Here is a 13630-nt window from a genome sequence, read left to right on the forward strand (position 1 = left end):
GCTGGGCCTCCTCTCTGCCCACACACACCGGCGTGGGCTCAGCTCTCCCCCGGGCACCTTCCCAAGGTACCACTCTTGGGTCTCGCCTCTCCCTGCCCCAGCCAACAAAGCTTCGTCTTGCCATGCTGCTGCCCCACGAGCAGCCTGGAAAAGCCACACTGGGTTGGTTCCTTTCAAATTAGATGAAAACGTGAGTGTTCCCTGGTGGGAGTGGTTGTGTTTTACCCAGTATTTCACACGAGAGCCTCTGCTCGATGGCCTGGAAAGAGAAAGCAGAGAAACCAGGTCCACAGACACAAATGCAGCCACGGCTGGCCGTCACCAGGACACGTCCCGGCAGGTCTGACGCCCTCCTGAGGAACAACCCAGGGCTGGTCTGAGCAGCCTGTGGGACTCGAAAGCTGAAGTTGAAGGAAAAAATACAGTATCTTGAATTTTTATTATCCCCCCAAATGGGGTATCAGTCTCAAAGCTGAGCCTTCGCTTAGAGGTAGAAAACACAACTGACAGGGACTTGTCTGGTGCTGAAGCTTCCTCATAGTCCAACACAAGGGCTATTTTAGTTTGCTGTGATACGACCCATTACAATAGCCAGAATATTACATATGCAAGAAAGAAAACTGATTTAAAAAAAAAAAAGTAATTCAAATCGCTCATCCCCTACAGGATGGGGGAAAAGGTGAATATAATTTTTAAGATTTGACAAAAACCAGATTTAAATTAGGGCATAATATCTGCCACAAAGATTGACCGTTTTCTGCCATACAGATTGACTATTTTTTCTAAATATTATCTCTGAGGCTAAGATATAGATTTTCATAAACCACCATTTTTCCTTTTTTTTTTTTCCCCTTCAGGGGCAAAATTCTGCTTGAGACACTGATCTAATCACGCCAACTCAAGGCAAAAAGCACGCTTTAGACTTCCTAGTACACCAAATTTCACAGCACGCTGACTGAAACGTACAGCTCCAAATAAAGAGAATAATGTCACAAACCACAGGATCCATGCAAATCTGAGCAGTTTTCTGCATAACTGACATAAAAATACAGTCACCGAAACGGCACGTGCTGCTAGCAGGCTCCCTACCAACAATAAAATCAGTTATTTGCTTTAATCACGCTGTTGTGTTTTTGTTTAAATTAAGTTGCTGAGCCAGTTTGCCTAATTTGCTCTGAAAGGCTGCTGTTCAGGTGCTCAACTGATTTATGGCTTCTCTAAGTGACCATCCTGAGCGCTGGCTCGTCTGTATTAATTGCTGCTGCCAGCTCAGCCTATCGCCTCGGCAGTAGGTGCATACAATTAGTGGGGAACAACCTCCTCCTCCTCCTCCTCACAGGGGCTGTCTCCTCCTTGCTGGACTGGCAACTTAAATATTTTCACAATACAGAACTAATAGATCAAAAGACGTTAGAAAAGGTTTCAAGGTAGGTGATGGAGCAAAAAAACCCGTGTTCACCGAGAGTCTCAAGTTTCTCCTGTGTTAAATTCTACACAAATTTCTACACAAAATTCCTACACAAAAATCTGTAACACTGGAAGCCCCAATTTAACAAAACACATGAAAGAGCTGCCTGCACACACAAGTAATCTCGGTCTTGCTCACTTTTCCTGTGCCTACGTGTGTATAGACAGATCACAAAGCCACAGTGTATCCTGAAGGGTAAACCTCTAACACCCACAGACACAACTCCAGTAGCAACAGAAATACTGTGAAGATAAACGTATTGCTTAGAAAAGGTGTTCGTAGGCTGCAGCCACGAGGCTTTTCGGAGATACTACTGAGTGGTGAAGCCTTAAGATCAGGCAGTAAATAATGCAAAAGAGCAAAAATCCAAACCTGAGGAAAATAACATCACGTGCAGCATCTCATCCGCTTCCTATGGCAACAGTCCTGTACCAGAGAGCCGAGATGCTCATCACAGGCTGCTTACCCCTCCCACCCCCCTCCGCTTCCAGCCCCGTTCCCGCGGGTTTGCCAGCGCCGCCCTTGGGCTCCGGCTTGACAGACATCCCTGGGGGGGACAGAAAAGGACAAGGTGGACACACACCTAATGCAAAAGCTGCTTCCTGAACAGCAAATCCCAGCTTCGAACACAGAGGTGTTAAATTTCCAGTGTGATTGAAGTTGTATTTACTTTGGAAAATTAATATTTTTTCATCCTAACCTAATGACTTGTTTTGGCTGGGGGGTTTCCAGAGTCATGGCTGAACAGTCTAAAGGCAACTGCTCCAAGGTGTAACATTTTACAAACATGGCTCTTAACACCAGGCAGTACAACCCTACGCAATTACGCAGGCAGGGATATTTCTATTTCTGCCCAGAACTTTCACTTGCGTCCCCTCCCGCCCAACAGGCAAGGACGTCAGCTGCTCTGAATTTAGGACATCACAATTAAAAAATGAAGAATGGCATCGTGAGTCTGCACTGGGAACCCAACCGCTGGCTGTTTAATCCAGAAATCACCAAAACTGGAGTGACTGCCGTGGGTTATGTAACGTGGAAACCCTCAAATTGCTTTTGGAAGGAAACACGGACGCGTGGCCGGCAAAAACAATCTAAATAACTCAGTGCCGTGAACATGCTGTCGCACATGACACTGACTGAGTTAAAGGGCAAAACACTTATCATTAATAACTATATTGATGGCAGATGCTTTGAAAAATTCACTGCATTACCAACAGAATCAAGTATTTTCATATTCAGGACAGAACAGTCATTCAGATTTATCAGCCCATTAACTTTATAAACACAGCATTAGCCACAGTTTAGGTGTGATGTGGCGCATCTGTAATGAGAAATTCTTTGGGTGGCATTTTATAATTAAATATCTCATGAACTATTTGTAAGGTCAACAGAGATTAATGCAGGATGTCAGGCAAGGTCACTGCGTGGATTTCTAGAGAATTCCACCCTCTCAAAAAGGCATTATCACAATTATTATTTTCTTAAATACAGTAAGTCACAACATGCACAATTTATACCGCAAAACCTCCACATGCATTAACAGCATAAACGAAGAATTTGTTTCAATAACTTATTTTGAAATAGGAAATATCGTGGCTTTTGGCTACACGTAACTTTCCTCATTACTCTGGCTAACTCACAGCACACAGTTTTGGTACCTGACAACAAAATATGGTGATTAAAAAGGTATCGGACCTTCGACTGAAGGGGAGGAGAGGCACCCGCAGGAAGGGTTTCTGGAAGCGCCCTCACACCGGTGGCCAGCAGAAAGCCGCAGGGGCTCCTGGCTCTCCCCCCAGCCTCCCCCAGTAGCAGGGGGGAAGGAAGAAAGCCGTGCTCTTCGGGAGCCCGCCCCAGGCTTTGGGCGGCACGCACCACATCCCGGAGGGAAACCAGGAATTTCTGTAGCTAAGTGGTGCTGGTTCACAGCATCGCTCGCGTCCTACAGCCAGCTTGCACAAGGCCAGGCTACGCCTTATCAACTCTGCATCTGTTTGGAAGGGCCAAAAATATTTTCTGTGTCACTGGAAGACAAAGAAATAACCTGTATGTATTTTAGTACAGTGTCTGAAAGTCCTAATAGAATCACAGAATCATCTAGGTTGGAAAGGACCTTGAAGATCCTCCAGTCCAACCATGAACCTCACACTGACCGTTCCCAACTCCACCACATCCCTCAGCGCTGGGTCAACCCGACTCTTCAACCCCTCCAGGGATGGGGACTCCCCCCCTGCCCTGGGCAGCCCATTCCAACGCCCAACAACCCCTTCTGCAAAGAAATACTTCCTAAGAGCCAGTCTGACCCTGCCCTGGCGCAGCTTGAGGCCACACAGAAAGGACATATAGGACAATATATCAAAAAGAACCACCATAAACCTGAGCGCATACCAGGAATTTTGTTTTTTCTTGTGAATTTCCGAACAACAATTCCTTCTGCAATGTTACAAATGTGGAGTAAAGACAAGAATGGCCTTTAACAAGTACAATGACATAAAGAAAAAAAAACATCCCGAGAACAGCATTTCCTGGCAAGCACTATTTCCATTTTCAGCGAGTCTTTGCCTACTCCGTCCCCTCTGGGGGCACGTTGCTGCAGTACAGGCGCTGTGCCGGGGACCAGGCTCACACAGGACCACCAGCAAACCTCGGCCTGGGGAGCACTGACACCCTTCTATTGCAAGATGGCAATAGTGGCATCAAATTCTTATAGTGAGGAAGAGCTGTATGTAAGATGTGATGAAGAAGGTCAAGTTTACTGCTCACATCATCACCAACCACGTATAATCCAGTCTCTTCTATATTTTTTTTCCTCCAACTAGTCTTTATTTCTGATCTTCCTCTGGCTCCTCACCTATTTCAGATATTGCTTTACAGCACTGAACTAAATTTTCAGCATTTTGCATGTCAAGCTTCATCTACATTAAAGACTGAATTTCAGCCTCTCAGTCAAGCCTGACGTTATGATTAACAGGCCTTCAAAGCTGGAGTTTATAACTCTGCTAAGCCTAACATAACAAAACCAACATGCCAATAGATAAACGAAGACACTGGAGGAAAGAACTTGTGAGGATCAAAGACGGGTCCAAGCGTCTCAGCCCCCAGCTACAGGCCCACGTCAGAGCTGTAGAGCTGTGAGAACGGCAGAGACAAGACACTGTTGATGGAAACCATCTGACTTCTTTTCCATGAAGGATCAGGCAGCATTAGGCTCCATAGCCTGCTGGAAGTGAAGCATAAACGAGCCCAAGTTCACCTGTGGAGCATGCCACTGGAAGACTGGAGAAGACAGAGGTGATCTCTGCATCACCAAGAGCTTCCAAACAGCACAGAGAGCACTCTGCACCACTCAGACTCCAATAAAGGGTTCCACATCCTCTTATTTTAGGGACCTCCAAAAGACAAACCAAGCTTATTCTGACTCTGTGCCCAAATACCAGCCTGGAAAGATAAGAAGTCTGACTCAGCCTTGTACTGTAACAGAAAAATAGGGAAAAACCTGCTCTGTCCACATGAGGACAGCCAATCCCTTGTGCTGGCCCATCCAGAGACATGGGGGAGCCTCCACCATCCTTTCTTTTCCTGGTACCGTTTGAAGAGACAAATAGTGTGAAAACTTAAAACGGGTAATAACGCAGAACATTGGAGAAAACAAATGAAGACATAAAATAACTCTCCAATAACCTCGTTAAAAAAAACCCAAACCAGCAACAAGTATTTAAAGCAGAGTTCCATACATGTGCGAGGAACTGTAAAAGAAGAGGAAGCAGAGAACTGCCAGAGTTTTTATTTCCGTTCACAAAGGGCTGACAGAACAGTCCTGTTTGCTAAAGCAGCGGATCTACAAGCGACTTACAAGAAGATGTCAGCTGGAAAAAGTGACAGACCTTTCCCTCGGCCTCAGAACCAGGACTGGGTTTGCGCAGCGCCGCAGAGCCAGCGCGACGTTTCCACGCCGTCACATTTTCCAGATGCCGGCGCCGTGCGGTGCCCACGCTCCCGCCCAGCCTTTTGCCAAAAACCAGCGGGAGTGGCACCAAGGCTTCATGGAAGACGAATTCCAACCATCTGCTGCATGGAAGAGGGAGGCTGTGCCCACACCAGTGACTTAAGCCGTGCTCCACGCTGCTCCTGAGGCTCTGAACGTGCTCTTCTCCATCCGGCTGGAACAGCTGCCAGCTGAGGGCCGCTGTGGGCCACCTACCAGCCTCCTGCACAAGCCCCAGGCATGGCTCAGGGCTGGCTGGGCCACGGACCTGGAGGCTGAGGGGCTTTATAGCCTGGGCACAAAGCACCCCACAGGCCTCGGCAGAAGGGAGAGGGCTACGGTACACTGAAGCTATTAGTATGGTAAAGCAGCTGTGTTTATCTGTTTTGTTATAGTTACGTTAGCGTGGGACTACACAGGCAGCACTTCCCTTGCACTTCATTAAAACAGAAAAATAAAACTTGTCATCATTATGAAGCTCATTATCCACATACTTTGTAGGAAAATGAATCGGAGTGAAAAATGACTAGAAAAAACACAGAATGAATTTTGCACCTTTTCTGCCCAGAAGTCTCTGCAGCCCAATACAGGCGCTGGGAGCGAGACTCCTCTCCACTACAACAAGCAGCAACACGGGAAAGGAAACCAAGGCAAAGCACGTCCTCCCCCACGCTGTGGCAGACAAGGCCTTCGCGACTTCTTGTGCTAAGGGACAGGATGCTGCTCGGGGGGACAATCCCCTCTGCCAAATCCTTTTTGGGTTTGATGCCCGGAACAGTGCGCTCTGGAAGTGAGCGTGTACCGCTCGTGTAACCAGGGCTGCAGACGGAGGGACGGTCCCTACCACCACCACTCCTCCCCCTGTAACAGCTTTGAGCTCAGGCAATATGCTGGGTTTCAATTATTTGGTTTTTTCACTTTTCCTCGAAGGCACTTGGGCATGAGGTGAAGACTGAACTAGCGCAGGAGGAGAAATCCACTGCTGGGGAATTATTTTATAGCTAACCAGGTAGCGGCTGGTTTTCCAGGCAATGAGGCTGTAGCACTTCAGAGATCCTACAGAGATGACAAAGGGGACTTTTGCCAGACTCCATGTAAAACAGTCCAACACCAGCACGTTCAGGAACCTGGCCAAAACAGTCATATGAACCCCGGGCACTGTCGTTGCATTTGCTTCTATTAGATTTTCCAATATTAAGATCGAACAGTCAACGCGTGGGTGTGTTCCCATCTTCAATAAGAGCATGTTTACTGTCCCTGCTAAGGATAATTACAGCAACGCTGCGGTACTAACGTTGATGTAGGACCAGAATGTAACACTTTATACAGCACACCTTGAATTCCACCATTTTCTATTAAATTAAATACTCACACGTATGCCTTGCCAAGGAATAATTTGATCCACCGCTAGTCAACCCAAATCCCTCGGGAATTTGGCTGGAGCTGCGTGGCCGAGTGAGCAGCTTTGGAGGTTCAATTTCAGCTCCAAATTCCGCCCCGATCACCCCCAGCAGGACGATGGCCGTGGCCTGCTTCCGTCTCTCTTCGTAGGACGTAGATATTTTTTTCATTTGTGGGAGACCAGACAGACAACCTAAAACGAGAAGTAAGAGATATGAGAAAAATCAAAGGCAGAGTTGCTCTTGAACACTCCAAACAACATCGTGTTTCCCAGAGAAAATACAAGAGGTTTCCATTTAACTTAAATCACGTCTTCAGGACCCTTACTGTCCTTGCCAGGATTTTTCAGCTGGTGGGGATGATTCCATTTTACTTCTCAAAACCTCCAACACATGATAAAAGTCTAAATACCACCTATTGCAGGGTCTGTCTTCAATGAAATCCACACTTCAAACACTGTCGAGATCTCATGGGGAAAAAAGAGCCACCAGAAAACTGTAATTTCATGATTTGATTTGTTCCGTTGATAAAAGATCTGTGGAATTCTGTGCGTGTCTAGGTTTTGTGATAGGTGATTTTCGGTTTGCTTCTTGTTAATTTTAAATTTGCATAACAAATTGCAATTTTTTTTTTTAAAGATGACGGATTTTTAGGATAACTTATCTGTGCTATATAAAAGCATCGTTTTGTTTTAGGATCCATCACCATGTTCAGATTCTTACTAAATTTTAGCATAACAGTATATGCCATTAAACCAAACTAGTATTTTTGTACACTGAAGTGTTTCATATGGTATTTTAACAAACATCCTGGAAAAGTGCATTATAAATTTTAAAAACAGTGAAAAAGCCTCACTGTATTATGAATTTTAAATAAACTGAGATTTACATCATTAGTTTAATATAGCCCAGGGATTCTGAATTTCAATAAGCAGATAAAGATGTTTTTATTTTTTTGGAGTAAAGAAACAAAATCTTAGAAGAAACGGACTGGAATGAAAATACTGTATTCATTTCCTCTGATAAGTACCTTTACCTACAATACTAATACCTTTTAATACCTAATACTTTTACCCAGAATGCTAATTCACAGCATCCTAGGAAACGCCCTACCATATATTCTACAGAAATAATGAAGTCTTAATCCTTCTGCCAGCACTCTGCTGCTAAACCTTTGCTGAGAAGTCGGAAGGCACCACCTGGCACTGAATGAGCCTTATCGGGCTTGCGGATTAATGAAGGGTGAATTAGCGAGTCGCGCTGTACGTCTCTCTCTGCTAATGACATTCCCGTGGCTCGGCAGGGAACGGAATGTTACCTACGAGAACGCTAACCAAATTTTAGAACCTGTGGTAGAAGATCGTCCTCGTTGAGGCAACCGTGCCGCGGCTGTGACAGCGAGGTGCCAGCCAAAAGGGAGAGAAAAACAACAGAAAGCTTAACAATGGTAGGGGAGAAAAAAAAAAAAGAAAGGAAAAATCAATAGTAACTGCCTTCAGAGAAAGAGGGATGAAAATGGGCTGTAACAGACAAAGCAGCAAATGTAACAGTTTTAATTGTTCAGCAATCGCTTCTCCCGCTCCCGCCATCCGCAGAGAGCGGCTTCTCGCCAACATTTGCATAGGGGCCCTCTCTCCTCGCCGCCACCTCCCTTCCCCGCGCCCGGGGGGGCTGGAGGGCCGTGAGCGGGCGCAGGCCACGGCCCAGCACACCCCGTTTCCCAGGGCTGTCCCCCCCCGCCGAAGGGCATCGCTGCCAGTGACGGATGGCGGCTCCCTCCCCGCTCTCGGCGGCCGCCGCTAGCCCAGGTGCTCCGCCAGAGCCCGGCCTGACATCTGAGATCAAGATGAATTGGCAGAAACTCCCGCTCCAAGATTGTTTTATACCATTTAATTTAGTTTCTTCCCCTGCTTGGATGAGCACAGCTCTGGTTATGGATTTCTATTCTAATGCGGTGCAGCAGGCGCGGGGCGCGGGCAGCGGAGCAGATGCTGGAGCAGGGGCCGGCGGGATGCTGATCAATAGGCGAGGCGCTGACCCCGGCCGCACGCCCGCGCCCGCCCCGGCTCCCAGCCGAGGAAGAAAGGAAGAGCGAACACATGTGCCGCTTCCAGTAGGAAATTAAACGGCGGGGGCACCCGCTCTCCCCCCGCCGGCCTTCCATTTGATTCCAGCAATATCAAGTTAACCCTTCCTCCCACCCCGACGGACGGATCTCGCAGCATCCCGCCGACCGTAGGCCCGGCTCAGCCCAACTTCCACGGGGCAACTTTAACCGGCCAACAGCGAAGCCGGCGGGCAGCCGCGAGCTCCGGCTCGCTCCCGCGGGCGGGCAGGAGCGTGACCGTAACGACTCGTCCGTAATTAATACGGGATCCGGCAGGAAAACTCCCGGGCCTGCAGCGGCACGGCGCTGGGCGCTCGGCGCAGACTCGCTAATTCCTGCCGCTGACCCCGCGACTCCAGCACCCAGATGTCGGGGGGAGAACTCTTTGTTAACCAAACAATAAATTCCAACCACAACAGGGTGGGAAATATTCTTAGTGTTTCATTAGCAATCTGGCCTATGATAGTCTTTCTCCTGCTCACTGCTCCACTGTAGGATTTTCTACCTCAAAAAAAACGCCCCCACAAGCCAAGAAACTACAACAACAAACAACAAAACCAACAAACCCCAAAACCAACAAAATCCCAACCCTCCCCCCAGCAATATCCCTCCCCAAAACCTCCAGATGAGAGGGGGAAAAAAACCCAAACCTTAAATATTTTTGGCTTTTTTTTTTTTTAATTACTAGCGGAAACACAATTAATTGTAATGATTTCCTACAAATAAACTGACAGCCATTTGGGAGATTTAAAAATGAAATAATGTCTATAAAAGTAGTCCTTTCTACAGTTTCATTTGTCTCATGAAAATTTGGTATTTTCTCACAGCGACGTGCCTCCATTTAATCATGCTAAAGGGTGACACAGAGATCCATTTTCTTGACAGGACGGTTGATCACCCTATCACAGTAAGAAAATTAATAACCTCAAAGAGCTCTATGTGGAAAACAGAAGCTCCGCTGGTGAAAGGACAAAAACGTTCTACATTTTAGTTGTAAAAATAACACACTTCCAGATCCACACAGCAAAAGAGAAACCTATCGCGTCCGTGCTTTTACCCAGCTGGGTTTGCTTTACACAAAATGACCGTATTAAATATTTCAAAATAACTCAGTTCTCGAGAATTAAACGTCCACAACTGCTTAGAGGAGACAGCTTTACAGATAGCACAAAGCATATTTATGAAGTGCTTAAAATATAGGTAAAATATTTCAGAAGTTTAAATTGTTTAAAAGGCTGTGAGATATTGATTACTTCATTTAAAAAGCAGTCAGAGAGTGCAGCCATGAGGTCAGGATAAATTTAACAGTTTGAAGCACTTTACTAAATAACTCTAAAGATCACGTTAATTGGCTTTGCACAGTTCTTGGGTAAAATTAATTTTATCCCAGCTTACAATAAAAGGATTAAAAGACAGATTAAGTTCTCCAGGTTTAACTGGAATAGGAATCAATGGATTTGAATTAAGGCTGAAGGTGGTTTTATGAGAGATGGACTGCTACCAGATACTTTATACCTGCTATTAGGCGCACGCTGACAGCGCTCCCGTATCGCACGAGGTGTTAAAGCCTCCCAGCAGCAGGTGCCAGGCCTGTTCACGACCAAACACACCACCTGAGCCGCCGTGGTTTTGGCCCAGAAGCGGCCCCAGCCCACCAACACTGCGCCCAGCCCTGCTCCAGCAAACAGGGGCCACCCAGCCCACCCAACGCAATTAGCCACGGGGTTGTAATTACGTCCAATAATTTAAACGTAAAGGTAACCAACAAGATTTAGCAGTAAGTCCCTTAAAACATACAGTATTTTGAAAATACAGGATATATTTGAAATGATTTGCTCAAAGCCACAACTGCACTTTGTATCAGATGAGGTAGAGAACCCGGACCTTGCAGCCCAATGTGGCATCTTAAGGGTACAAAGAGCCCTCTGGATTTTCGCCAGAGCTCGTATTTCTAGCGCTGAATGCCCACAGTCTGAGAATTCACTGCCTACAGAGGAAAGCTCAAATGGAACTCCATGAAAAGCATCGTCACTCTCCCCGCCCGTCTGCCAGGTCCCTCTCTCTGCATTGCTTTTGTCAGGTTTTCTGTTTATTCATGAAGGGGAGGTTTGTAACTGGGCAGGTTGGGATAAGGATTTCCATCCACCTATTCCTCTCTTTCAGGCCTGAAAAAAATAAATAATTTGTTCAATTCAGAAAATCCTCACAGTCCTTCCACCAGATGCCAGGGAGGAAGCGAACACGCACCAAAATGTGATAGAGTCAGAACTTACGGGCAACACCCCCTGAAACTGTTCACATCTGCAGCTCTAATTGTTTCTCTGTCATAGATGGGATTTTATAGAAGAACACACAAGAGCTACGGGGGGGGAAATGCAATTTTGCTTACATTCGTCTTGGCTGTCAATGATTTAAAATATTTCTTCGTGTCAATTTTACTATTTTCTTACAGTAAATACATGTACATAATGCTCTGCTTGTGACCTAAAGAGGAAATAGCAAAAAACTTTAAGAAAACTATATACTAAATACGTCTATGAGAGATACTTATGCATACCTTTAATTGTGCAGGAGTCTTAACCCAGGCAAAGCCATGCTATGGGTGTGCCTGCATTTCTAGTTTTTAAGATTATATCCAGAAGAATAATTACAGTAATTTCAGCACCTCCTGAAAGCTTATAAAGCCAGAGTTTGCAATAAATCAAACTGAAAAATATGATAAAGAAGTAACAATAACACAAAGTGACCACAAGGAAAATGCAGAAAGACAGGAAACAATCTATTTTATCTAACCTTATCAAAACTGTGGTTACTCATTACCAACCTCACGTTATTAAAAGTATTTTGATTGCTTGAAAGCACAGCCATTCCTATATACACAGCTCCCTCCGCTGGCACAGCAGAGGAGGGTCCTCCGGGAGCCCACGCTGAAAACGTCAGGGGCGAGGGGTGCTCCGGGGCGAGGGGTGCTCTGGAGCAACTTATTTCTATTTTCAGTCTTTTGTTCGTCGATAGTGAAAAACTACCTGCAAATATGGAAAACTGACACATTCCTGAAGTTGCGACCCTTACCTCTTATAAACCAGAGTAATTCCAGCGTCTTCAATATATTTATGTGATTTACACGAGTGCAGACAGAAAGCTCACATATTCTGTGAATTTATCTTTTTTTCCCCTCACAGAAAAAAAATTATCTTCCAACTTGACCGCCACCACGACAGTCAATACGTGGCAGTTGAGCACAACACAGATATCTGGTGATACAGTGGCGAGTTAAAGGGACCTTATCTGTGATCGCTAACTCTGAAATCTAATATTTATCTTCTATCGTTATTAAGCATTTTTTACTATTTTCATTTTTGCTGTTTTCATAGAACTTCACACAGGTGGTTCCAGCAAGCAAATCTGAGAGGGAGAACCAAACACCGAGTTCAAACAGTAGCTTGTTCATCAAGGTAACACATTTTGTAATCAAGCTTCTTACTGTTCCTGTAATTCGGATTACAGGAATCATAAAAATAATATAATAATGATAAAAGATTAAAAAGAAACGACACTGCAGCATTATCCTTATATACTTAAAATGCACACCATTGGAGTCAAATTTACTCAAGAAAAGAAGTACAGGCATTTTAGTGTCATAACAATTCGTATTTTTAAATTAAATCAAATCGCTTACCGTGTTTTATAAACATATCTGCTAAAAAACTATTGGACAGGGAAGGGAACCACATAAGAAAACACAAATAGATTTTACAAAAATTTCCTGCCCGTGTCTATTATCCTCACTGATAAGGTACATGTTTTAAGAAGAGTTATGTATGTGTTTACATCGTGAAAAAGGACTTGATAAAACCACTTGAAAATAAATGCAGGTAAGGATGAGCAAAAGAACTGCTCTGGAATAAAAACAAAAGCTGTTTAGACGGGGCTTAGTTTTGGTTTGGTTTTCCTCCCCCAAAGGTCTCCTCCCTATTGGCCCGCTGAGCTGATCTATTTGATAATGCCTATTTTGCTATTTTCTTTTTGTGTCTGCAGCAAGGTATTAGAAATAATGGGGCTTTGTTAGTACTGTAAAAACTGGAAATATTTAAACCTTATTTTTCTAATATTTCATAGGACATCTTACAACAGACAAGTTTAATAACTACCTATCAGTAAGCAACATAGCTTTCTATCATTAAAGGCAGGAGAGTTTCTAGTTTGCTTTTTGATCAAATATTCCCCGTGTGATGCCAGCAATACGGTTTCATGCAGGTAGCCAGCTGCAGCAACTTGGAAAGAGAGAATTATAAAACCTTTCATGGTGAATAATATTATTTATTAGGTGGGTAGAGAATATTACTTTTAGAAAAGACTGCTGCAGCCACCAAAAGATTTAAAGTTCATCTGTATTAAATCCTCCATTTGCGAGGCTCTCTCAAATCAAAGGGTGCGACCCCGCCGCCGAGCTCAGGCCTGGCACCCGGGCAGGGCAGGTATGTAAATCCCCGGGGTTGATCCACTGCGAAACATGCGCTACTGAAAAATGGCAACGCGTTTGTTAATTAAAAATGGTACTTTTCAGGATAAGGAAACCTGTCAGGAATCTGTTCGCCTCCAACCGAAGCGCTACAGAGCGGTTCCTGGCAGCCGGAAGGGTTAAGACACTGATTTTCTTCTGCATAGGT

At 45.1% G+C, this 13630-nt stretch overlaps 1 protein-coding gene across 2 annotated transcripts in view; it reads right to left on the reverse strand.

Annotated features, from left to right (window-relative positions):
- LOC141917568 (WD repeat-containing protein 7) overlaps nucleotides 1–13630 on the reverse strand; it is a 132928-nt gene that overhangs the window by 57800 nt on the left and 61498 nt on the right. For both annotated transcript variants that reach the window (XM_074810868.1, XM_074810867.1), the window contains one exon: nucleotides 6826–7047. In XM_074810868.1, the coding sequence (XP_074666969.1) occupies nucleotides 6826–7047 (222 nt within the window). The remainder of the gene's footprint in view (nucleotides 1–6825; nucleotides 7048–13630) is intronic.

This window comes from Strix aluco, chromosome W (assembly GCF_031877795.1).
Source record: "Strix aluco isolate bStrAlu1 chromosome W, bStrAlu1.hap1, whole genome shotgun sequence".
In the NCBI taxonomy this organism is placed as follows: Eukaryota; Metazoa; Chordata; class Aves; order Strigiformes; family Strigidae; genus Strix; species Strix aluco.